The following is a 24,957-nucleotide window of genomic DNA, read 5'->3' on the forward strand; positions in this document are numbered from 1 at the left end:
GTTGAAAAATAAAGCGCCACACACTACTTGAATGCCACCTCCATTTGACCACCACTTTGACTATCTTTGATCTTTATGAACCCATAATATCAAGGAATCAGTAGAAAGGTTTCCACAAAGTAGTATTAATAATGAATTGTTTACATTAATAACAATCAATTCTTTTGTTGACCAACTCCAAAGATTTTTGCTTTTTGTCGTTGAAACTTTGCAAAACCTTAACTAAAACAACACCATAGAAATAATCAATAGCGGTCTCAGGTTAATAGTAGTTCCTTGTTTAATGCGGTCTTTCTACTTCGAAATAGCTTCCATATATAAAAAACGGTTTAAATTCACGATGAAAGATGAACTTTCAAAGCAACACCATAAAAACAATTACTGTCTCAGGCTAATACTAGTTCCTTGTTTAACGCGGTCTTAATACTTCGAAGAACATGCATATAAAAACAGTTTGCAAGTTTTGAGTCAAAGGTTACGTTTAGCGAGCAAACTTACGCGTTGCATTTGTGCTAAATGCAGTGCGTAAAAGTTTTGCTCGGCCAAAAAATTACTTGGACGTAAGATCGACTAGTTTAGCAGTGCAGAAGAAAAGTTGAGGCCAGAAGATATTGTGGTAGGTATTGGACAACTAGAATATGTTCGTTCCATCAAAAGCAACAATCAGAATGCAGCTATTGGAACAAACGATGGAAATATTTTTTTTAAAGAAACATTAATTTTTGTTTCTGCATGTGATATAAGTATGGTTCATTTATGTCACTTGTTCATGAATATCATTTGTATCATTTGATAGATTATTATTATCTAAATTGGAATTATGCAGATTTATAGCATGTTGTTTAATAGCATCCTTGCGGCTATCTTAACACGGCTTACCACGGATCGATGTTAATAACTCCACTTCTATTGCACATACAAAAAATGTAAAAAGCCAGTGTGGCTGCAAACTGTAGCAAACATATCAATGAGTGCAAAAAGCTTTTATGCAACATTCTTGTAGGGATATTTCTCGGTTTCCCGATGCATATTTATTAGGAGATCTTCGATAAGTTGGAGGTAAGTTAGCAGATTTATTGCATCCAAAAAATTTAATATCGCTCAACTGGAAAAAAATGACGAAATATAGGCGACATTCGCTTCGCCAGTAATAGGGCTAAATTTATCTTCCCAAAACTCTGACGAGCCATTCGAAAAATACACCGCATGCCTCCATTTAAACGCTGCTTCCAATTGACCGCCACTAATAGAGGAAGGGTTGAAAAATAAAGCACCATGGCGTGCTTTATTTTTCAACGGTAATTGAAGCTACTGTAAATATTGAAACTGCTAGTTTTGGAATAAATCTCTTTCAAAATTTGCTGAGCAAAAGTGTTTAGTAGAGGCTATTGAAACATATCGCTCTTGTCAAAACAGTTGAATATCGACTCACAATCACTTTTACATACTACACTTTCAACATACGATGAGAGCAAATATTTGTCTCGAAACACGAATAAATGTTCAACATTACGACATTGCGCACATTTTGAAATATTGCAGTTTTGTAAGTAATGATAAACGCTGGCATAAATTAATGTAATTTAACTAGCTTTTTTATTACTGAAAAAGCTGAAATATTTTAAGACGTGTGCGATGTCATAGGTGTGATGCGTAAATACGATAGTAAAGCGATAGATATATGCGGCGTAACTTATCGTATATCCCTGCATATAAACCGATTCTGAATTGCAAAATTTTTTTCTCCAAAACTTATGGGTCTGCCTTACACGCCTGTAACTCTGATTGAAAGCAAACAAAATGACATTATGCTACCTTAATTTTAACCACTAAACTAGAACCTTTATTAACTCAACTTTATTAATAAAAGTAAAACAACAATAATGGTTAGCCATTAATTCTTACACTAAAAAATACATTTTTTTGGAGACAAATATTTGGTAAACCAAATGTTTCACATTGGCCCATAAATGTGAAACAATGTTTCACATAAGTTGTCAATCTGAATATCATCTGATGCCATAAAAACCACAAATGTGCTGCAAAATCAGTTTGGACACTTTTTCGTCCTCATCATACTGTCATGGTTAACAAATTAAGCATGTTTTGAGTCAGACGAGTTACCATTATTACTATAGCTCACAACATTATTATTACTGTTAAAAATAAATACTCACTGTCACTACTACTATTGCTCAATAGATAATCGTCAGAAATCCATTAATCTACAATTTGTGAAACCTTCGGAGTTGTAATGCATCTGATCCTCGCGAAGAAGAAATAGCTATAAAGGTGCTTTTGAAACGCGAAACTAAAGACAACATAAGAAGCAAACATGCTTTTCATTGGCTCAACGCAAACACATGATTGTTTCCTTTCGATTAAGCGGAGACACGATGCACAATTATACAACATCTCACCAATTCGCAACGTTTTGTACTAAGCTCGCAAAAGCCCCGCCATTTCCTAAACCTTTTGCTCTGATAGATACATATGGTATGTTACGATTTAGGCCTATAGGATGGACTTATATGCGAGTTCCTATAAACTACCTAATTTCAACGCTATTTTTCTAGGGATGGCTTATATCCGGAGATATAGGGTACTTGACTTGGACTGGGTAGAGTTTAAAATCCCCTAATTTATGTTATTTTACTATTTTTGTCTTATTTTTAATTAAATTAAAAATTATAATTAAAAATAGTAAAATTAATATAAAGTAACATAATTTAAACTACACCCAGTCCAAATTAAAGTAAGTCAAGCCATATGTGTCTATCACTCTACTATCATACCTACACAATGCCGAACTCACATCGCTGTTCACATGTATCCAATGTACATTAAATCAACAATAAAAACCTACTGTTAATGATTATAACTTTACTAGCCGAATGCCTGGCATTGCATAGGTAATAAAAGATTACCTGATGAATTTGAATAACTCGCCTCCTTAGCAAATACTGTAGTTTAAATCTTTACTAAAACAATAGCGGTGTTTTAAGCCAGCTTAATAATCGTTACGCTTAACGATCAACTGTGTAAAGGTACGGCCACACGTAACGAATTATTCGTTCAATCTGACCGAAATCTCGAAATGAACAAAATTGTCTGAGCTGTGCATGCACACCGAATTCGTCGACGAAACACTTTTAATTGGCTAAATGAGTTATTACCGAGCACGATTCTAGCAGCTTTTGCAATTAGTATAGTCCAAGACACGTAAGACGACACACAATAAAAGTACAAGTGCAATTCAACATAGTATAAACGATGCAGCTGCTTAGATTGCGCTATTGTTGGTTTTTATCATTCGGACACCATGGCTACAAATCGTTTCTTTTTTAATAATAACAATTTTCTTTTTAGCAGCAAAAGTTCCGTAGTAGAAAGAGTTGCCATCTTTAGCTCAATCAAGTCAGTTGCAACGTATTTACTATGGCGAATTGCTGTAATATTTTTTTTGCGTGTTGCTTTATGTGCTTCAAACTATGTAAATTTTGAAAGCTGTTTGAATCGTTTTCGCTAACCAACAATAGCGCAACTTAAGCAGTTTTATCGTGTGTATTATGTTGAATTGTACTTGTACTTTTATTGTGTGTCGTGGTATGTGTCTTAGACTATACCAACTGCGAAAGCGGTTAAAATCGTGCTCGCTAAAATAAAAACTGTTTAGCTAATTAAAAGCGTTTCATCGACGACTTCGGTGTGCGCGTTCAGCTCGGATAATTCTGTGAACTTCGGCCGAATTATTCGTTCATTTCGTGATTTTGGTCAGATTGAACGAATAATTCGTTATGGGTCGCTGTACCTTTAGTTTATAACCGCAAACGCTTTAAAAGCCTGTTCACACTATATCGTCGTATTTCGGCGCTGATGCCACAATACTTCGGTGATCGTCGAAGATAACCATGTTCACATTATCCCATACCCATTCACGTTTGCACCAGGAAAAACTCAGTGACATAGTGTCTTCATTTATCTTTTTAATTTTTTGCGAAAAACTCCTTTGTTTTCGCGGGCTAGAATCAAAAACTAGTCCCGCAGCGACTATCATAAATGGATATGAATAAATCACTCTATCAGAGACTGCGAATTACCATTGCCAAAATGGTTCACATTTGAAAAGCGATCGTTGATGCTCAGGGAAGTATCGGGAAAGTTTGACAGCTGCAAACTTTCCCGACGTATCCGCGATGCTTCGTCGATGCCATCAATTCACGGTTCACATAATTGACGATAAACGCTAAAAGGGAAACGCTGACAAATGTCGATATAGTGTGAACCGGCCTTTAGAGTGAGTATTTTAACTGATGTAATGAATGTGATCACAATCATTTATTGCTATGGTCGGTTGAACGACCGTAGTGGCTTAGATCCCTGGTCTTCAGACCTGGAGGTTTTGAGATCGAATCCTATGCGAGGTGGATTTTTTATTGCTAGATTTTTATCGCTGTAACTGGACACAGGGATGACCAACAAAAGGACAAACACCCAGATTTATATGTGTGGTAGCTAGATACTCTGGTCTATTACACTGCAATGTTTGAGTAATAGAATAATTACCTAATGAATTTGAATAGCTTGCCTGGAAAGCTAGATCTTTAGTAAAACAATACCCACATTATGGGTCAGCTTAACAATCGTTGGTGTAACAGTCAACAGTGCTAGTTATTAACTGCAAGCAAGCGCTTCATGTATGAGTATCTTAACCAATGTAATGGCTATTTGCCCAATGAATTCATTGTATTCTGCGCAGCTTAATGGTTAAGTTCGTCGCCTCTAGATGTGGAGGTCCCGATATCAAATCCAGTGCCTTATGGATTTTTTATTGCTTGACTTTAATCGCTCTAACTGACCACATGGTTTAACAAAAAGATAAACATTGATATTTACATGTATAGATAAATTTAGCTTTACATATAATTCTGATTTTTCCATTTAGGTTTTTGCGTAGTTTTATATAAAGGATATGTGTAAATGCTATATAATTACTTAAAAAATGCATAAATTTCTTTGTGGGCTCCGGAACGACTTAAACAACATACAATGTGTACTTATAAGAACACATGCCACAACATAGAACAGCTTTGACATCCACAACATATATTACAATGTATAATCTTTCTATTTTCAAATTTCGCTGTACATTGGGCTACATCATTCCATACTTACTGATATATATTTTGACAACAATTTCATACAGAGCTTATATGTGTCGCATTACTCGCAAAAAGAGTAAACATTTTTCAATATTTGTCCTTGACTTTGTTTATTAGAAACCAACATTTAACTCGTTGTGGTTTCTAATCAATGAAAAGACAACTTCTAAAAAGCATTTTAATAGTATTACTTGACATAACTCACTCTCCATTTGTTATATAGCGCCAAAAACTGCCATCTTTACTATAATAAGAGCCGTGTTTGTTGACCAGCCGATTGGCTGACCAACTGAAGCCATTATCGAGGACTAGGACAAAAACATCGCTTTCAACTAAATTTGAACTTGCAACTCTTGGCGTTGTAGACTGACACTCTGACACATGCACGGATCGATTGCCTTACTAGATTTTGTAATAATTGTGCAGTTAGTCATTACATCTGACGATCTCTCATAGCGCGCCGAACCGTCTGGATACTAGTAGTAATAATATTATCAACCAGTAAAACAAAATACCAAAGATTTATGCTCTTCTCGTAGCCACTTTAGAAGAGCGATGATGAATACTATTCTGCCATGGACGTGAAGAGAAGGAAATACAGTTCAACTTTGGTTTTCTATCATTTCATAGCTCGAATAAAACTGAGACAAGAAAACAATTGTGAAGATTTGTGTCAAATCATATTCGCAAGAATAGAATTGCATTATCAGATAATTAAAAAATAACAAAAGGACCCACGATATCACAGATGCAGTTTCGTATTTTCTAATTGGTTGTTGGTTAAAGATCACCTACAGCTCATCGCTCATAGTGTGTACACATTATCGTTGGTGATGATGTAAAGACAGCTAATCATTGCAGTTCATCGCGCAGCTAAACGCTGATTTGAGCGATAGTGTGCACGGGCCTTTATATATGTTTGGATGGTTTAATAGATGTACCCACACTGACTAAAACACAATATTTGCAAACACAAGCTATCCTAAGGCTATATTACCATTCAATTCACTTTTGAGATTCCTTCCTCTACCAACTCTGTTAACAAGTGTGTTTACCAAATATCAACATAATTCACGCTCACAAATATTAACTTAAGGATATTATATTTCTAATGCAAGGAATTTATTTATTTTGACAGGTGTGCAAAGGTCACAAGCTGTGCTGTTTTGTGCAACTGAGACATACCACAAAGGCTCCTAAAAGGTTTGTTTACGATGTAGACAGTGATAAAAACATAATTCTTAAAAACAATCTATTGCTTTCCCAACACGATGAAGTTTTGGGTCAGCACGCAAGCAAGTAGCCCCTACTTGACAACTACAGTGGAACCTCGACGCTCGACCTTCTTCTTACTCGAGCAATTCGGTGCTCAACAAAAATATTCGAATAAAAAATTCATCTGAATTTAAATAGAATTTTGGTGCTCAAATGAGCAAAGTCGGGTCGAAGAACGCGGAGTGAGAACGAAAAGAGCCGAACACACTACTCAGTTCTTCACAACCATTTGGAAGGGTCTGTTCTAATCGGAACGTTAACGAAGTAAGACGTACGTAGTTCAAGGGTTTTTTGTCAGTTTCTATTTTTTGTGTCGTTATAGCCCTTAATCATGAATCCAAAGAAAGATACACATATTTAATATTTTAGGTCTTTTTTTGTTACGAAAACATATTAAACTAGAAATTCTACTGTCATAAAGTCCACGACCAAAGTGATAATGGAAAAAAGAAAGGGTACTGTTGGTTGTTGAAAAAGTAGTTCTCAGCAGGAATTGACAGAGTATAATGTAAATGAGACTTGTTTGAGATGATATAAAATAAATTTGAGGGAGCACGACTCTAAAAAGGCGTAACAGAAATAACAGAAATGTGACAGAAATAAATATTAATAAAATAAATAATTAACTATCTCAAACTTATGTTTTACAATAATAAAATAAATATTAATTCAAGCTGTAGACCTAAACTACTTTACGTAATTTAAATAACAACAGCAAAAATGAAATATGTTTATTTTATCTCTTATTATATTGAAATGCAATATTAAAAGTAAACGGCAAGCTGCCGTTTAATATACAATTTTAAAGTTGGTTGTTGGTTAAAATAAATATTAATTCAAGCTGTAGACCTAAACTACTGTAAGTAATTAAACTAACAACAGCAATAATGAAATATGTTTATTATATCTCTTATTATATTGAAATGCAATATTAAAAGTAAATGGCAAGCTGCCGTTTAATATACAATTTTAAAGTTGGTTGTTGGTTAAAATAAATATTAATTCAAGCTGTAGACCTAAACTAATGTAAGTAATTAAACTAACAACAGCAATAATGAAATATGTTTATTATATCTCTGAAATGCAATATTAAAAGTAAAATATATTGTAATATACAGTTTGAAAGTTGATTGTGTTGAATGTAGAACGGTTTTGACAGCGATATGTAACAGAAATAAATATTAATAAAAGAAATATCTAACTATCTCAAACTTATGTTTTACAATAATAAAATAAATATTAATTCAAGCTGTATAGACCTAACCTACTGTACGTAATTTAACTAACAACAACAATGCCAACAATAAAGAAATATGTTTATTATATCTCAGAAATGCAATATTAAAAGTTAAACGGCAAACTGATGTGTAATATACAGTTTGAAAGTTGGTTGTGTTGTGATGAATGTAGAATGGTTTTGACAGCGATATGTAACAGAGAGCAAGCGTGGTCATTTACGCGTCTGGGAGTTTTATGCAAACTGGAGTGAAATAAAGAAATATTCTTGTCATGAAAGGGCATTGTAGTAACGCCCTACCTTGTAGATAAGATGTAAAGAAATCTGGCTGATGTTCTAGATAATTTGAAAAACCTACGGTAATTGGACAAAAACGTAGGCTGATAAACTGTGTACCACATTTTCGTACCTGTAAATCAGTCTACGCCTCAAACAGTACACAGTAAACAGTTCTACTATCTGTCGCACGGCTTTATTGGCGTTTCGTAGGTCGGTCGAAACTATTAATAAACCAAGCTGTTCAAGCGTTTTGTGGCAATTTGTGGCAAGACTTTATCGTTCTATTCTCTGTCGCTCGGCGTTTCAATTTCCGGTCTTAGATTTTATTAAACGAAGCTTTTCAAGCGTTTTGTGACGATTTTCGTCCTAATAAATCTGTCTATTTATGTATAATCCGATCAGATGGGTTAGTTTTAGAAATTTGTGGTAACCTTTTAAAGGCTTGGTAACATATTTAAATAGGTTTATATGCGTTTTGTATTATTATTATACTTAAACGACTTTACTGAAAAATAGTTAAATTTGATGATAGGAGTTCGTTGCAAGGTGACGGCCGTTAACGGATAATTTTTCGGGAGTTGGGGGCACATGTGCATTTATCATAAATCTCCCAATCAATCGTTTCACTCTTGTTTGGTCGTGGGATCACACCTAATCACACAAAAAATCACACCTAATCTATTACGATCTCAAACCTGTTTTACAACGATAAAAAAAAAATTAATTTAAGCTGTAGGCCTAACCTACTGTAATGTATGTATTTTAACAACAACAATAAGGAAATATGTTTATTATAACTCTGAAATGCAAAATTAGAAGTAAAATGGCAAGCTAATGTGTACTATACACAGTTTGAAAGTTGGTTGTGTTGCATGTATAATGGTATTGATAGCGATCTTTAACAGAAAGCAAGTATGAGCGTTCACGCGTCTAGAAGATTTCTGCAAACTGCAGAAAAATAAAAGCTGTTATAAAAGTGCTATAAAGCTGTAGGCCTAATCTACTGTAATGCATGTAATTCAACAACAATAAGGAAATATGTTTATTATAACTCTGAAATGCAAAATTAGAAGTAAAATGGCAAGCTACTGTGTACTAAACACAGTTTGAAAGTTGGTTGCGTTGAATGTAGAATGGTTTTGATAGCGATCTTTAACAGAAAGCAAGTATGAGCATTCACGCGTCTGAAACTGCAGCAAAATAAAAAATGTTCTCGTCATAAAGGGGCGTTGTAGTTCCGCCTTAGCTTGTACATAAGTTGTAAAGAATTTCGGCTAACGTTTCAAATAATGAAATCTTCGGTGATTGGACAAAAAAACATAGGCTGATAAACTGTGTACCACAATTTCGTACCTGTAATTCGGTCTACACCTCAAACGGTCTACGTTTATTACAGAAACCTTCGAATAAATCCGATTACAAGTAAACAATGCCATAGACTGGTGAAATGAGCACGGTTTTCTCGCAAAATGCGCACTGCTAAATAGTTCTATCTGTCGCACGGCTTTATTGGCGTATCGTAGGCCGGTCTTAACTTTTATAAACCAAGCTTTTCAAGTGTTTTGTGGCGATTTTCGTCCAGATTAATCTGTCTATTTGTGTATAATCCGATCAGATGGGTAAGTTTTAAGATAATGCCGACGGTTTACAAAGACTTGGTAACATATTTAAATAGGCTTAAATGTGTTTTGTATCGTTATTATGCTTTAATGACTCTACAAAACAATGGTTAAATTTGTTGATGAGATTTCAAAACAAGGGTTCGTCTCATTGTTGATGAATAATTTTCGTAAGTTGTGTGCACATGCATTTATCATAAAAATTCTCAAACTTCGCTCCCGCTCGTTTGGTCGTGGGAATACCAATCTTTTTTATTGGAAAATGGGTTTCAGTTTTCGAACAAACTAGTGCTTGACCCGATATCCTAACGAATTATGGTTGAACACAGAGGTTCTGCTGTACTATGATTAAAACCAAACCACACATAAAATGTTGAACTACGCACTATGGAGGGAACATGAGACTGGGAACTTTAAACTGCCAACCATTATTGACTATGAGAAGGTCATCTATAACCATGACCTCACAAGTGAGCAGCCTATAATAAATAGAGCTTCATGATTTTCAAAAATCGTTGATTCAATACTGCAAATAGAAGATTCACGATATATAGCAATATTATTATTATGTAAAACACTTGTAAACTTTTGTTCATACTTTTTGTATATTTCAACTTGAAAAGAAGCCGTTTTGTGTTTGTGATAATTAAAAACATTTGTTTCACAAATGCCCGTGTGCGTGGAAGGTCACGGAATGAGCTCACTATAAAACCAAAAAGCCCGCATGTTTTAGTTCAGGTATCGCTCATTCTGCAAATCTCAAGAGTGATCGATTTATCTAACTCAGGTGTGACATAAATCCCCATTACATGATTACATTGTTTACACGATTGATAAATCTCTTAAAATGGTGGCGATTTTTAAATCATTTACCATAAAAAGGCTACTAAACAATTAAAATCGCTACCAAAGAATTAAGAACTAATATCTTCAAGCTCGACTTATAAATTGACTAGTTACCTAGATATTAGAACCAAAAGAGCAATAGGTAGCAGCCGGTGTCAAACGGCACAACAACACTTCACTAGACTCAAAGTATAAAATTTCAGAGATTAGGGGCATCGCTGACTGACAACAACACCTTCAGGCCACACGCAACCGACAGCATTAGTACACTTGAAAGCTAACATTGACAGGCTTTACAACACTTGAATGGTCGCTACCCCTTGGCCAGCCGACACCTGAGGGTATGCGTGCTGATGTATACACGTTCCTTTCATTCAGCGCCTCTGACGCACGAGGATAATTATATAAGAGCTAGAAGGGTCAAGTGTCACCTGGTGGAGCCCCACAAAAGATGCCAGTTTATAAAGATTCTTCATCATTAAAGCTGGACCACATGAAGTTAAATGAATAACGACTCCTTTCAAACAGTGCAGGTTACTAAGTATACAATCCATACATTTCCGATGTTATGAGAAGTGATAGTGAAGTGATAGAGATTTCTAACCGCAACATTTTCTCAATTTGAATTCTAATTACTGCTATAATTTTGAACCTTTTGTAATATTTTCACGTACGTGTGTGAGTAACTGATGCAGCTTTATGTGAACAGAGGCCGCCGAGCCTAGCGTCACAAGCGCTTTGCTGCGCAGGGCACTGCCGGAGTCGCGCAATCGATATGGGAACCAGGCTTTACCAATGCGAGACGAGCAAACCGAAGGAGGTTCACCTAACATTGGAACAACAAGTTGTGCGTGTGAAATTAACAGCTTTACGTGAGCACTATAAGAAAACAAGCTAGGTAAATCGATATTCAATGCCTAACCATTACCATAAAAATATCTCTATAGCTTATCTTATACATATCATTATATAAATTTAATAGTGGCCCAAGACCATGCAGCAAGCGTGTATGTTCTGTGACGTGTTCAGCATCGCAGATGTACGTGCTAACATACATCCAAACCATGTAGAAACGTGACTGCCTACCGTTTAAACTACAAAAAGGTTTGCAACAAATTCTTCGACACAAGTAATTATTATCCTTGGCAAACCCCTACCCGATTATACAAACATAGAGATTAATGGGGTCAGAGAGTTTAAGTTAGAAACTACTTTCTTGAAGCTCAAATATTTCAAGACTCAATGAACTTCAACTATGATTTTGGAGTTGCTCTTCCTACATTTTATAATTATCTCAAGATATGACTTTTGCCTGGTCACATGATTGGTGAGAGGTTTTGTGTTGTATTTTGTGTTTAAAAGGAATAGAGAAAAATTTCGACCGTAAACTAGGTTTTTAACTGTTCTCTATATATGGTGAAATGTCATTGCATTATTTTTTTATACTTTCGAGCTTATAAACCAAACTTAAAAAACTAAATTACAAATTAAAAAAAATTAAATATAACCAGTCATGACTAAACAATATTCTAACATGACACAAGACTGCAAAATGAGTAGATTTGTAATCACATGCGAAATAATGCAACAGATGTACACGTGTGAGATGGACTCGCCTCTCATGCACGTGCATGCTGATTACGACTGCTAGAGGATTCTTCTTTCTCACGTTGCACTTGTCTCTTGCCATCAAGCTAAGCGAGAATGCCCTTCACATGATAATTTGATTAAATACAGACAAGGTTATTGAATACAAAGATGAATCATACTTATGCATTCGCCAAACTTTAGAATGATTTGCATTATTATACAATGTGCGAAATCTCGTTGTTTCATATCACATTATTATACAATGTGCGAAATTTCGTTCACAATGCTTGTTTAAATAACTACAAAATGTTTAAATGCATGAAAATAATCTCACATAGAACATGATGTTTTAGAAGACGGTATACTAAGCTATGCTGTCTTAAAGCCTGGTTAATATTGGTAGCTGTTCATGTGCAAGATATGTATGGGACTAATGGAAACATTTAACCCGCGGCAGCTTGTTTCACGTGAGCAAAAACCAATATGAAAATATGAACCAGCTTAAGATATAATTATGTCATTTCCTTCATGTAGAAACCAGTTTCAGCTAGCCAAGATACTCCTACATGCAACATTGCTGCGAGGAACAGCCTATCCTATAGGGTGTCACTGTGAAGCAGCAAATGCAGCGTCGGTTGTGGAATGATCATTCATCTTACTTCATACACCCCGAAGCTGCCTCTATATCAGTCAATAATCAATTAATAGCTTTTTGTGACAGCTAATTTGTTTCGCAAGTAATCCACGCTGCCGTTTGATATTATATTCATCTTTCTAAAGGCTGGTACACACTGTATTTGCAGTAAGACGGCAGTAATCACAATACATCAGTGATCATCTGTGATAACTTTGTTCACACTATCACAAACCCATCTGCGTTTACATCAGCGAATAGTTTGTGGCATAACATTATGATTATACAATGTATACTAGTCCCGCAGCAACTATCATGAAGGCAAGTATAGCTCGAGCAATCCACGACAGCAGATTGCCGAAATGGTACACGTGGCACAGACAGGTGCACTGAGAAAAATCAGAAAGGTTTGACAGTTGCAATAGTTTTCAACATATCTGTGTTGCCTTGGTGATGCCATCGGTCTATGGTATACAGTCTGAATATTCGGCGAGAAGACAACCCTGACAAACTATGATACAGCATATACCAGCCGTTATTGGCTATCAGCCAACTTGAGCTTGTTCTGCCTGAGAAAATAAAACTGCTCAAATCGTTACAATAGAACAATCAATCGTTTGCGAATTGAACAAGTTCAACCGATTAAGATTTTGGCAAAATCTGCCTGATTATCATACTTTGAACATCCATCTTTATATAGAACTTTGTTGTATGCTATGTGGAGAGTATATTTAAATATGCGACAACGAGAAATGGCAACTTTTCAGTCACCTGCCTGTGTATTATCTCCCAAGCTCCCTACTACACCTTGTCACCTCTACTTACCTACTCAATTAAGCATCCTGGCTTCAAAACCTTTCATAATCTGAACGAACACATGCTACTACTGTAATACTACTACTACACATGGTACTACTGGCTGGTTTACCCTATATCGCCTTTTGTCAACGTTTTCCTTTCATCATCAATTATGTGAACGGTGAACCGATGGCATCGACGAAGCAATGCAGACACGCCGTCGGGAAAAGTTTGCAGCTGTCAAACTTTCCAGATATTTTGCTGAGCATCGACAACCGCCTTTCACATGTGAACCATTTCGGCGATAGTAATTCGTGGATAGCGTGATTTATTTATTTCCGTTTACGATAGTCGCTGCGGGACTAGTATTTGATTCCAGCAGGTGAAAACAAAGAGGTTTTTTCGATGAAAAAAAAAGAGAACATTACATCACAGAGTATTTCCTGATGCAAACGCGGATGGGTTTGTGACAGTGTGAACATCGTTATCATCGACGATCACCGAAATATTGTGGCTTCAACGCCGAGATACAGCGATAGAGTGTGAACCAGCCTTTATGTACATTTAGTGGTGTGAATCCATCAGCCTGAGTATCAAGCAGCTTATAGAACATTAATAGGTACAGTAATGAGCTGAGGACATTTGGTAAGTATCTGGAGAGGATGTCATGACAACCAACTGGTGAAGAGGGAAAACATTGAAACATGCAATGTGTGAAACTTTACTAGGCTGTTTGTATAGGCCTACAGGTAACTAATAATATCATTTTCAAAATAACAATATCCTTAAAGCGCCTTAAGATTTTTTATATTTTCGTATCTCATTTTCATGAGTCTAATAATTATGCTGTACCTTTAAAATAAAATATAATACAATTATGTCAACTATTCTATTGACAGTCCAACGTCTACGTATAACTGCTGTAACTTATGAATGCAATATTTGAGAAAATATTTAACTCTTTCTGAAGTGAAATACAACAAATAGTCGTACTTTTACATAACATTTGAATTTTTTAAAGGTTGACTTGCAACAAAATTCACATTAAGGTCATTTGGTATTAAAAGGTTCATCATGTCTTACTCTGCTGTGTTGCGGGTGGAAAATATGTGGAAATGTGATTACAAGCTCTTAAAACGCAAAAACGAACAGTTGATCGCAGTCATCACGTAAACGACCGTAGGATGGAATTCCTCTCAAAAACGCCTCAAATGGGACGTAGTTGAACACGATGTGCTTCTGTTTGCACTTTCATGTAACCTCATGCGTCGAAATATTTTCACAAATATTTTTCACGCATCCAATAAAACCATATCTATTGTCCTTACGCGTCTATTTCATCATCATTGTAATGCTGTCACTTTGAGTACAGATATCTCAAAACATAGCCTAAAAATTAGTTTAATTTTTTAACCTTAGCTCGAAGGAGTGCATATCATCCTCTGATAAACATAGGAGCCTGTTGGTCACCTGTGATGGTCAAAAGATGCTGCAGAGATTGTTCGCGTCATTTGGCGAGGAAATATGGATCACATGATAAGATTACGACTAGATGATTATACCAAGCTGAAATGAAACCGTAAAGTAGCGAGCGTCTATATTTGATACGGGCTTTTCGGTAGGACCCGAAGTGTTTGTCATAAACTAGTGCTACGAGACATTTTATATTGGCCTTTCATTTCGCATGATAACATCACGTGTTAAAACAATAACCACATCGAGTTGAATACGTCATCAAAATAAAGGGATTCCAACCTACGGAGTTGTCGTGATGGCTGCGATTAACTGTTCATTTTTGAGCTTTTAAGAGCTTGTAATCACATTCCCACATATTTTGCACCCACAACACAGCAGAGTAAGATATGGTGAATCTTTTCATATCAAATAACTGTAATGTGAATTTTGTTGCAAGTCAACCTTTAAACAAATATTTGATATTTGTTTAGGACTCTGTTTGCGTGTCTAAGATAAAAAAGAGAAATAACTTTTTTCCGATTATTACATAAAATGTAAGTTTTTTTTGCATTTAATATTTTAGTTTTGCCACTCACAATATTTATTAAAAAGTTACCATAGATTTTTTATCAGTAGAACAAATTAAATGAATTACAGTGCATTTGTAAGAAAAAATTTGTTCCATCCTACGACTGTTTTAACATACAAAGCAGATCTTGGAACAAATGAACAAAGAAAATTGATCGTATAGCACTGAAAGCTCGTCAGTGCAAATTAATTACACTGGTTGTGGATGCAATTGCAATCACAACATGATTGTAAGGTATGAATGCTGCTCAACTTTAATACGAGTGGGCAAACAAATTGATCCCAATCATCATGTTATATGTGATTGAAATGATAATCTATTATGGTATGATATATAATGTTATAATGTTAATGAAAACACAATACAAAGACCACAATTTCATCAATCAGAATGGTGATAATGACCGTCTCTTTTTTACGAATTTATATGGTATTGAGAGTATTCTGAGGCTATTGAAACAGGACCCCGCCCATCACATGAACCCAGTTCAATTTTTCATCACTTTTTTTTCGCAAGCAAGTGAGTTTGACATTTAAAGGTCGGGCTTTTGACTTCATGGATCATCAGCTTTTTATAACACACCTATGATCCTACATAATTGACAAGATGCTGCCATCAATATGCGGGTAATCTAATTTACTCATATCGACAGCATGCAGTGACCCAGCTGCCAGGTGAATGGGCATCTCCTATTAATAGTTTTAATAAGTTGGTGAACAAGCTAACATTTTAGGAAGCCAAGGTTCGACAGGCACAACGGAACCCCCCCAGGCATGCCTTCTTTATGATGATCCCAACACATACGCTATTCTGTTACACATTGCTAGTACGATGGCAGTTCTGTGTGCCGTGAGAGATCATCATGTGGAATAGCTACATGCACAATTATTCTACCATACAGCCTGGCGCAGTAGTCGGTATCTGAAGATCTTGTTTTGATTTCCGTGCGTTCCATTAATTTTTCTTAACGCTCTGAGCATTGCTTCAAACATACGGATGGATACGGTTCTTATAGTTAAGATTCGTAGTGAGTGTATATCTCTTGATGAAGTTGACCATTCAAAAAAATTATACATGATAAATCAGCAATGTATGGCAGGCGTATCCTCCCTCCCCAATGTGTTTATTAAGGCTTTACAACATAATTGTTTGGCAGCGATTTTGAAGGTCTCCGGTTCAATAATCGCTACCTTTTTAGAAAGATGTCGTCAATTTTAGAAATGATATAATCGTGTAACAGTGATTTATCTCACCCCTGATGATTTTCATGATTTTCAGAGTTAGAACAATAACGCACAGGGTCTTCTAGTCTTATACTAAGCTCATTCCATGGCCTTTCATGCACATGAATTAAATGCTTCTAATTACCACGAACCCAAAACTGTCTTTTTAAGTTAAAATATACAAATAAATGTTAACAAAAACTTAAGAGTTCTTTTTCCATAATAATATTGCAATATATTGCAAATCATCTATAAATAGACATTCACGATATATCGTGATTCAATATTGCCAATTTATAATGCTGAAACGTCTGGTGATTTTGTGAAGCTCTAGCTTTGTTATTGATAACTTTCAAAAACAATAAATGAGACAGTTGCATAAATTAGCCAATAGGAAGTGAGAACTGCAAAACTACTCTGAACAGACACTAAAGCCTCGTTCCCATATCCGCTGCGAGACCCCGGCGGTAATCTTGCGCAGCAAAACACTTGTGACGCTAGGCTCGGCGGCTTCTCTTCACATAAGGTTGCATCGCTAATAATCGCACAAAAAATGTTTTCTCGCCTTGCTGTTTCGAAAATGCTGACTTTCACCTAAACAATGCATTTCAGGAAGGTTTTGCCTGCGGATTTCAGCGAAAGTTGAACAGCGCTGAACTCTTGCGTTGATCGCCGGCAACTACCGGCGATACTCGGCGTGTAGGTTCACATTTCATCGCTGATAGCCCTGCGGTGCTGTCGCCGGTGCTGTCGCCGGTGCTGTGGCCGGTGCTGTGGCCGATGCTTGCGGCGTATATGGGAACCCGGCTTAACACACTTAATCAAACGCTGAGGCTAAATATCTGCCTGCGCAGCTTCCACCTTTACCGATCACTCTATTTCTGACTAGATCATCAATATTTTACCTCCTTCATAAATAACTCTGCCTGAAGGTTGTGAGTAGGAGTCGACCTCCCACTCGTCGAGTTATGAATATTTGATTGCAGGTGGGGGGCCAGCCTTTGTTTTTTGCTTGCTGAACATTCAATAGAGTTTTCGCGGCTTCCTTCCAACCTCGCCACTGTAACGCAATAAGAGGACATATAGAATGTGAACACGCATTGGCTGACTTGTAAACACAAAAAGTCACCCAATTACGTGGAAAGATGCATATGTATAAATCTAATCTCACACAAGCTCTCAGATCACACAATAGTACTGATATTACATTGGATCACACAATAGTACTGATATTACATTGGATCACACAATAGTACTGATATTACATTGGATCATACCAACAGTCATACAAATTAAAGCTTAATTAAAAAATTAATTATTTTACACTACCACTCAGTTTTAAGATTACCATCAAACCAATAAGTGAACGCCATGATGTATTATTTTCCAACCCTTCCTCTATTGTGGCGGTCAAATAGAGGTGGCGGTCAAATAGAGGCTGGCGTTGTATTTTTCAAATGGCCTGTCAGAACTTTGGAAAGATTCTGCCCTTTTACGGCCAAAAAGAATTTAGCCCTTTTACGGCCAAAGCGAATGTCGCCTATATTTCACCATATCCTTCAGGTGGAGCGACATTAACCTTTTGGATGCAATAAATCTGCTAACTTACCTTCAACTTGTCAAAAGTCTCTAAATAAATATGCATTGAACAGCCGAGAAATATCTCTACCAGTTGATATCTATTGCTTGCAATTAACCTGCAATGACATTATAGCCTTTTTCCTGCTTTGCAATTTGTTTGAGCTACCAAATTTTATTTCTTTCTAAATTTGAAGACATTTTATTTTATATTTAACAATGTTGCATAAAAGCTTATTGCACTCATTGATGTTTGCTCCAGTTTGCTGCCAAAACTAATTTTTATGTGCAATAAAAGAGGAGTTACGAGCGTCGATCCATTGTAAGATCAGATTACCGCAATAATGCTATCAAATACTATGCTATAAACCTATTTTTCAACCCTTCTACCATAGTGGCTGTCAAATAGAGGCGGCGTTCAATTAGAGGTTTTACGGTAATTTTAGTCTACATTAATAAATCATACTTGAGTTATCCAGGGACCGGAGAATTATATATATGCATATATATAATTCTCCGGTCCCTGGATAACCCAAGTGTGATTTATTAATTACACTCGGGTAATTAATAAATTACAAGATTTATTATTATCATACTTTTACACACACCAAATATATATATATATATATATATATATATATATATATATATATATATATACATATATATTTGGTGTGTGTAAAAGTATGATAATAATAAATCTTGTAATTTATATATATAGACTTTTTTCAAAGTCTGTAAGGAAACTTGGTAGGAAGTCAACTCTCATTGGCAATGGGATTTATTTCCCTTGCCAGCTCTGCGCTGCACTGATGAGGCTTAAAAATTGAACGAATGGCAAAGTTACATTTATGTTGATACAGTTACATACAATATGAAAGTATTTAGGAATGCTGTTACTTTAGCTTTAAGGTTACATACCATATACCCCCTCAGGACTTCTGCACAACAGGTTAAAAATTAAACAGACTGCAGGAAACAGGTCAAGAATGAACAGTTTAAAGCTACATGATGGTTTAAAACGATTCACGAACATCATCGCGGAGAAGCAGCGCGCTGCCCTGAAGAGTGGTCATATATAAGAATCCTTCTGAAGCATGGCATGCAGTTGCCCTTCACACAAGCAATCATTTAAGGAGATTACGAGGGCATAGGGCTATAAATGAGCCATCAAGATCTGAAAGCTGCCAAAACTGCCAAGAGGAAATGATAAACGAATTGATGGTTAAAGCAGAAGCAAAACTGTCTCTCGAAGGAAAGCATGGCAGGCGTCGAGGCACCTGCAAGCACCTGCTAAAAATAGCCCAATGGGAAACTAATAGTTTTAATAGTTTACTGAAATAAGACTACTGAGTATTACATAAACTTCTTCTACTATAGAGAAACCATCAACTCATGCGTAGATGCATCAAGTGACAGGCACTAGACGTTGGAGAGAAGCCTAGACTAACAATATGAACACAACTTGCAGATAAAGATGGTGACAGCTTTAGACACCCTGCAGTCATCTAAGACGATCAAAGCAAAAAGAGCATGCTTCCATTCACTGATTAGGTTAGAAAGTGGGATAATATTATGATGTGGATCTTGCGGTCCGACAGCATAAACACACGCAAAGACTACATGCCTAGGTGAATGACCTTTGAGACAAGAGCTTTCTGGCTTTGGAGATACACTTGCACAAAATTTTAGTAGGTTTTACCAAAAAGTATCGGTATTTTTCCAATATTTGAGACTGTTTTGATGTCTAAAATGGTCTGACTCTCAAGAGGTTTCAAGATTAAATTCGACACAACTTGATCGATGGTTAAAACGCTCAAAAGAAAAATACATGCGAAATGACATCACTAGTTGCTATTGTCACTGTAGTTGATATCGGTTATTACATTTGGTTTGTAATTTTCGGTTATCGGTTCGTTTTTTAAAATTAGTAATTCTTGTTTACCACCAAAACTTTTAATCACAATGTGCGGATGATATAGGCTAAAATATACAGCTATAAGCTATGTGAACCGTGTTCCTCAAAGTTGCCGCGTTATGCGTCTCTATTCCGTCAGTCTCTTTGCAACTATAGACATCATATTCGAACATACGCTTGATCTGAGCATTTTAACCGTGATCAAGTTTAGTTGATTTTAATCTTGAAACATTCTGCCAGTCAGATCACCTCAAACATAAAAAACAATCCCAAATGATAGACAAATATCGATACCTTCTGATACAACCTACTGAAGTTTTGCGCAAGTTCTTTTTTAAACTTGTTTGGACGATCAACATCTATTTGAGCAACTGCGACTAGTAAACTGTATAAATAAAATACAAGAAAATCAAATAAAAATAAAATCAAAAACTTACAGGTGAAAGATATGTGTGAAAATGACTATGAGACAAACACTTTGTGTTGATACAAATGCTACTCGTAGAATAATGTTTTAACCATTAGGCAAACGAGCAAACTAAACTATCTTGTAAATCCAATGTCTTGACAGAATTTGTTTATAATAACATCATCTTGAGAAAATAATGAATTGTCAATACTTATAAAAAATGGGGTGCTATGCTACAAACCTCTAAGTTGAAAATCACTCAAGAACTTATGCTATGTTGTATGGCTATTGTAACATCTCAACATGTAAACAAATTTTATATTTGATCCACTTTTATCATTTTTATGAAGCAAATTTAAACATTATATAAACAAAAATTGCAAAATTCCTACTTTCACTTGACCAAGAAATATGAGAAAAGAACAACTAGTATATTTTACTGCAGCGATATGTAAAAATACTGCATGGTCAGCAGCTCTCGTATGCTAGTCTGTCGTACAAAAAGGAGACAATCCAAATTTGGCTAAACAAAGAAATTACTTTACACTTTATAGGAGTAGCTACTTTGCTTGTAGTACTTAGCTGAGTACAAAAGTAGCAATGACAGCGCTGAGAGTGGGCACGACAGCATTTAACTAAGTTGCGGCAGCGTTAAGCTAAAATTGTGACATCATTTATATTCAAATGATATCCTTATGAGAAGCATCCAGCTAATGTTCCTGATATAATCGTTGACTAATAAATCATGAGAAGTAATTCTATGAGACAATATGGCTAGTCGTTGACTTTTGAGTAATGCGAATGCTCTTCGCTGGCCAACGAATAGCAGAGAGCCAAACGTATCGCTACAACCCTCTGGGAACTACTAGTATACTAGGCTGGCACTAGAAGCAATCTGGAATCCATTTGAAACAATTATGATGCAATCTTGATTGTTGCTGAATTCCGAGTGCAAGACCAGTACACTCCCTAATTAAGAGACTAGAGAGTTACGATATGTTGACCGATATGTTGACCGGGATTCACACTGCAATTGCGCATGATTATTGCTGCTAAAGGAATAATGACAATTCGAAGTTGTCTTGTCAGCAAACTCATTGTGGAGACAACTCTCAAATACAAGCAAACAATGCTTTGTAGCATTGTTAGAGGGTGAACATGCATAGATGAATGCTGAGAGAGAGATACAGGCACTTACTCAATTGATGAGCAGTAGCGCGAGCTTTAGATGCATCACTGGCTGACCGCTGCCGCTCCTGAGAAGAACTAACAATTTCTGAATGCAGAGGAGTTTCCGTTTTGGATGATCTCGTCTGCCGCCGTATCGGTTCTGGAGTGCATCTAAAAAACACAGATGTATTTCTTTCTAGCTGACTGACGCCCAGAGACGCAGATGAAGGCAAACGTACCTTGCATGTACCCTACAGGTACCTTGAAGGGAATGCAAAATGTGATGATAAAAGTAAAAACAACGACTAGAGAAAAAAACATTTTTTACTACTTATTATAATCCAACAGAACTAAAAGGAGCTATGGCAACTGCCTAATGCAAAGAGATACAATAAAACAGGAAGAGATGCGCCATAACAGCGACCACAAAAAAGTTTTTCCTGACTTAAGAACCAAAAAGCCTAAAACTGTATGCACTGGTCAGCCACATCTTCACTTTAGTAAAAGCCATGTTTGGAGAAAAAAAAAAGATTTCATCTACATGGATTCAAACTTGTGGCTTTCAGCATGGTAGACCGACACTCTAACAGCTAAGCGAATTGACCAACTCCTGACCTTTCAGAATATTTGTATGTATAGTTATTACACTTGACAATCTCTCACAGCGCACTGGACTGCCAGTGTACGAGCACTGGCAAATAAAATACGCTCAATCTTATATTTAACGGGACAAATACTCGATGTAATTTTCAATCTATCCCTCTACTGCGAGCTTGGTTATATTGTTTATTTTGTGAAAATGGCAATGGTTAAAAATAGAAAAAATAACACCTGGAGAGATCTTAACTTTTTGAGATCATAAAATAGTTTAGTCGCATTTAATCTGATGAGTTACTACAACAACTGCAGTTTACTCTATTTTTTGCTTTATTCAAGTCTTAAACGGAGACAACGTTTTAGTTCCAGTGTGAAACACTGACAAACATTAACCGATTAAGCATGCATAAAATTACTGTGCCATAAAAATGCTATCATTTCCTAGCGTCTGATAATTGCAAAATCAAGAAACAAATTGTAGTGCATATTCTTACCGTAAAACCTCTATTTGAGCACCATGGCATTCTATTTTTCAACCTTTCTCGTGTAGTGGCGTTTTATTAGAGGTGATGCTCAAATAGAGGGTGGTTTTGTATTTTTCAAATAGCTCGTCAGAATTTTGGAAAGCTAAATTTAACCATCTTACGGGTGAAATGAATGCCGCTTATATTTTGCATTCACCTTTGAGCGGAGCGACATTAACCCAATTGGGTTATAAATTGGCTATAACTTAGCCAACTCCTCGTAGTTCTTAAAATAAATAGGCATTGGGGGGCTGAGTTATATCTCTATCAGTTGATATATCTCGCTTGCAATTGACCTACGATGATCTTACAACCTGCGTTGCAATTTGTTGGAGCTTTCAGTTTTTTTATTTAATTCGAAATTTGAAGGCATATTTTTATTTTATAACTATATCTAACAGTGTTGCATGAAAACTCATTGCACTCATTAATATGTTTGCAACAGTTTGCAGTCAAATCTGGCTATTTATGTGCAATAAAAGAGGAATTATAACTGTCGATCAATTGTAAGCCGAGTTTAGATAATCGCTAAGCTTATAAGTTATATAATAATAATAGCCTACCAAATGCTACAAACATACTGTATATTTAAGGACAAGTGACATAAAAACTATAATTATAATACATGCAAAAACGAAAATTAACATTTTTGACGCAAAAGTATTTGCATCGTTTGCTCGCCAGGTTGGGTTCTGATTGTTGCTTTTGTATGAAATCATTTCATGTTCTGGCTGTTCAATACCTTCCACAGGGTCTTCTGACCTCAACTCTTCTTCTGCATTGCTGAACTAGTCGATAGTAAAATTAAACAATTTTTTTAGCATAGCAAAACTTTTATGCATAGCTATTTAAAATACTTTTTTTGAAAATAATGATAAACTTTTAGGCGCATGTGCCCTTAGCACAAGTTATAATCTGAAAATAGTACTACATATTCCGTCATAATTGTAAACCGTTTTTCACAAACGCCGAAGTACCCAGAATGCGTTAAACGAGTAACTACTATTAGAAAGATGCAGTTATTAATTATTTCTATGGTTTTATAGAAAAGGCTGTAAACTTTGGAGTTAGAAAGCGGATTTCGATATGAACAGCAACCACGAAAGCATTAATTGTCATTGATGTAATCGATTCATTAGTAGTTACATCGGTGATCAGTAGAAGTGTTTTGTGGACGCATTTCTATTAATCACTTTCTATTATGGGTTCGTGAAAATTAAAGAATGTCAAAATGACAGTCAAATAGAAGTGGTATTCAACTAAAGGGTGGAGCTCTATTTTTTTCAACCCTTCTATCGTGGCAGTCAAATAGAGGGGGCGTTCAAATAGAAGTGGCATTCAATTAGAGGTTTTATATGTGTTGAGATACTTGAAAGCAAAGAAAACAATTATTCTATTATTGGAAAGCTCAAGAATATATTCCCACGACCAAACACGAGCGAAGCGAGTGTTTGGGAGCTTTATGATAAATGCATATGTGCACACAACTCCCAAAAATTATCCATCATCGGCTATACCCAAACCCTTGTACCGAAATCCATTCGAAATGTTTAATCATTTTTCCGTGGAGTCGTTTAAGTATAATAATGATACAAAACACATATAAACCTATTTAAATAAGTTAGCAAGTCTTTTAAAAGTGTCAACAATATCCTAAAACTTACCCATCTGATCGGATTATACATAACTACAAAGAATAATTTGGCCTAAAATCGCCATTAAAACCTGACAAACCTTTTTTAATCAAAATTAAGACCGGCCAACAAAACGCTGATAAAGCCGTGCGACAGATAGTAGAACCAAAAAGCCGTGCGCATTTCACGAGAAGAACGTGCACATTTCACCAGTCTATGGTATTGTCCAATTGCCGAAGGTTTCTGTAATTAACGTAGAACTACTGAAAAGTAATCGTTTCTTTTTTGCCGATTTTAAAGATAACTTTGACATTTTGGACACTTAGGAGTACTTAAGTATTTCAACTGATGTCAAAAGCAGTGAAAGTAAAGGAAATGACGATGATATTTTCTTAGCGATTCTTATAAGATTATTACAAT

At 35.8% G+C, this 24,957-nt stretch overlaps 1 protein-coding gene across 2 annotated transcripts in view; it reads right to left on the reverse strand.

Moving 5' to 3' along the window:
• The window catches only part of LOC137406454 (MSL complex subunit 3-like), a 72,117-nt gene that overhangs the window by 24,067 nt on the left and 23,093 nt on the right, over nucleotides 1-24,957 (reverse strand). For both annotated transcript variants that reach the window (XM_068093040.1, XM_068093039.1), the window contains 2 exons: nucleotides 21,811-21,953; nucleotides 17,613-17,767 (listed from right to left, as the gene is read on the reverse strand). In XM_068093040.1, the coding sequence (XP_067949141.1) occupies nucleotides 17,613-17,767; nucleotides 21,811-21,953 (298 nt within the window). The remainder of the gene's footprint in view (nucleotides 1-17,612; nucleotides 17,768-21,810; nucleotides 21,954-24,957) is intronic.

The sequence above is a fragment of the Watersipora subatra genome, chromosome 10 (genome assembly GCF_963576615.1).
Source record: "Watersipora subatra chromosome 10, tzWatSuba1.1, whole genome shotgun sequence".
Taxonomy (NCBI): domain Eukaryota; kingdom Metazoa; phylum Bryozoa; class Gymnolaemata; order Cheilostomatida; family Watersiporidae; genus Watersipora; species Watersipora subatra.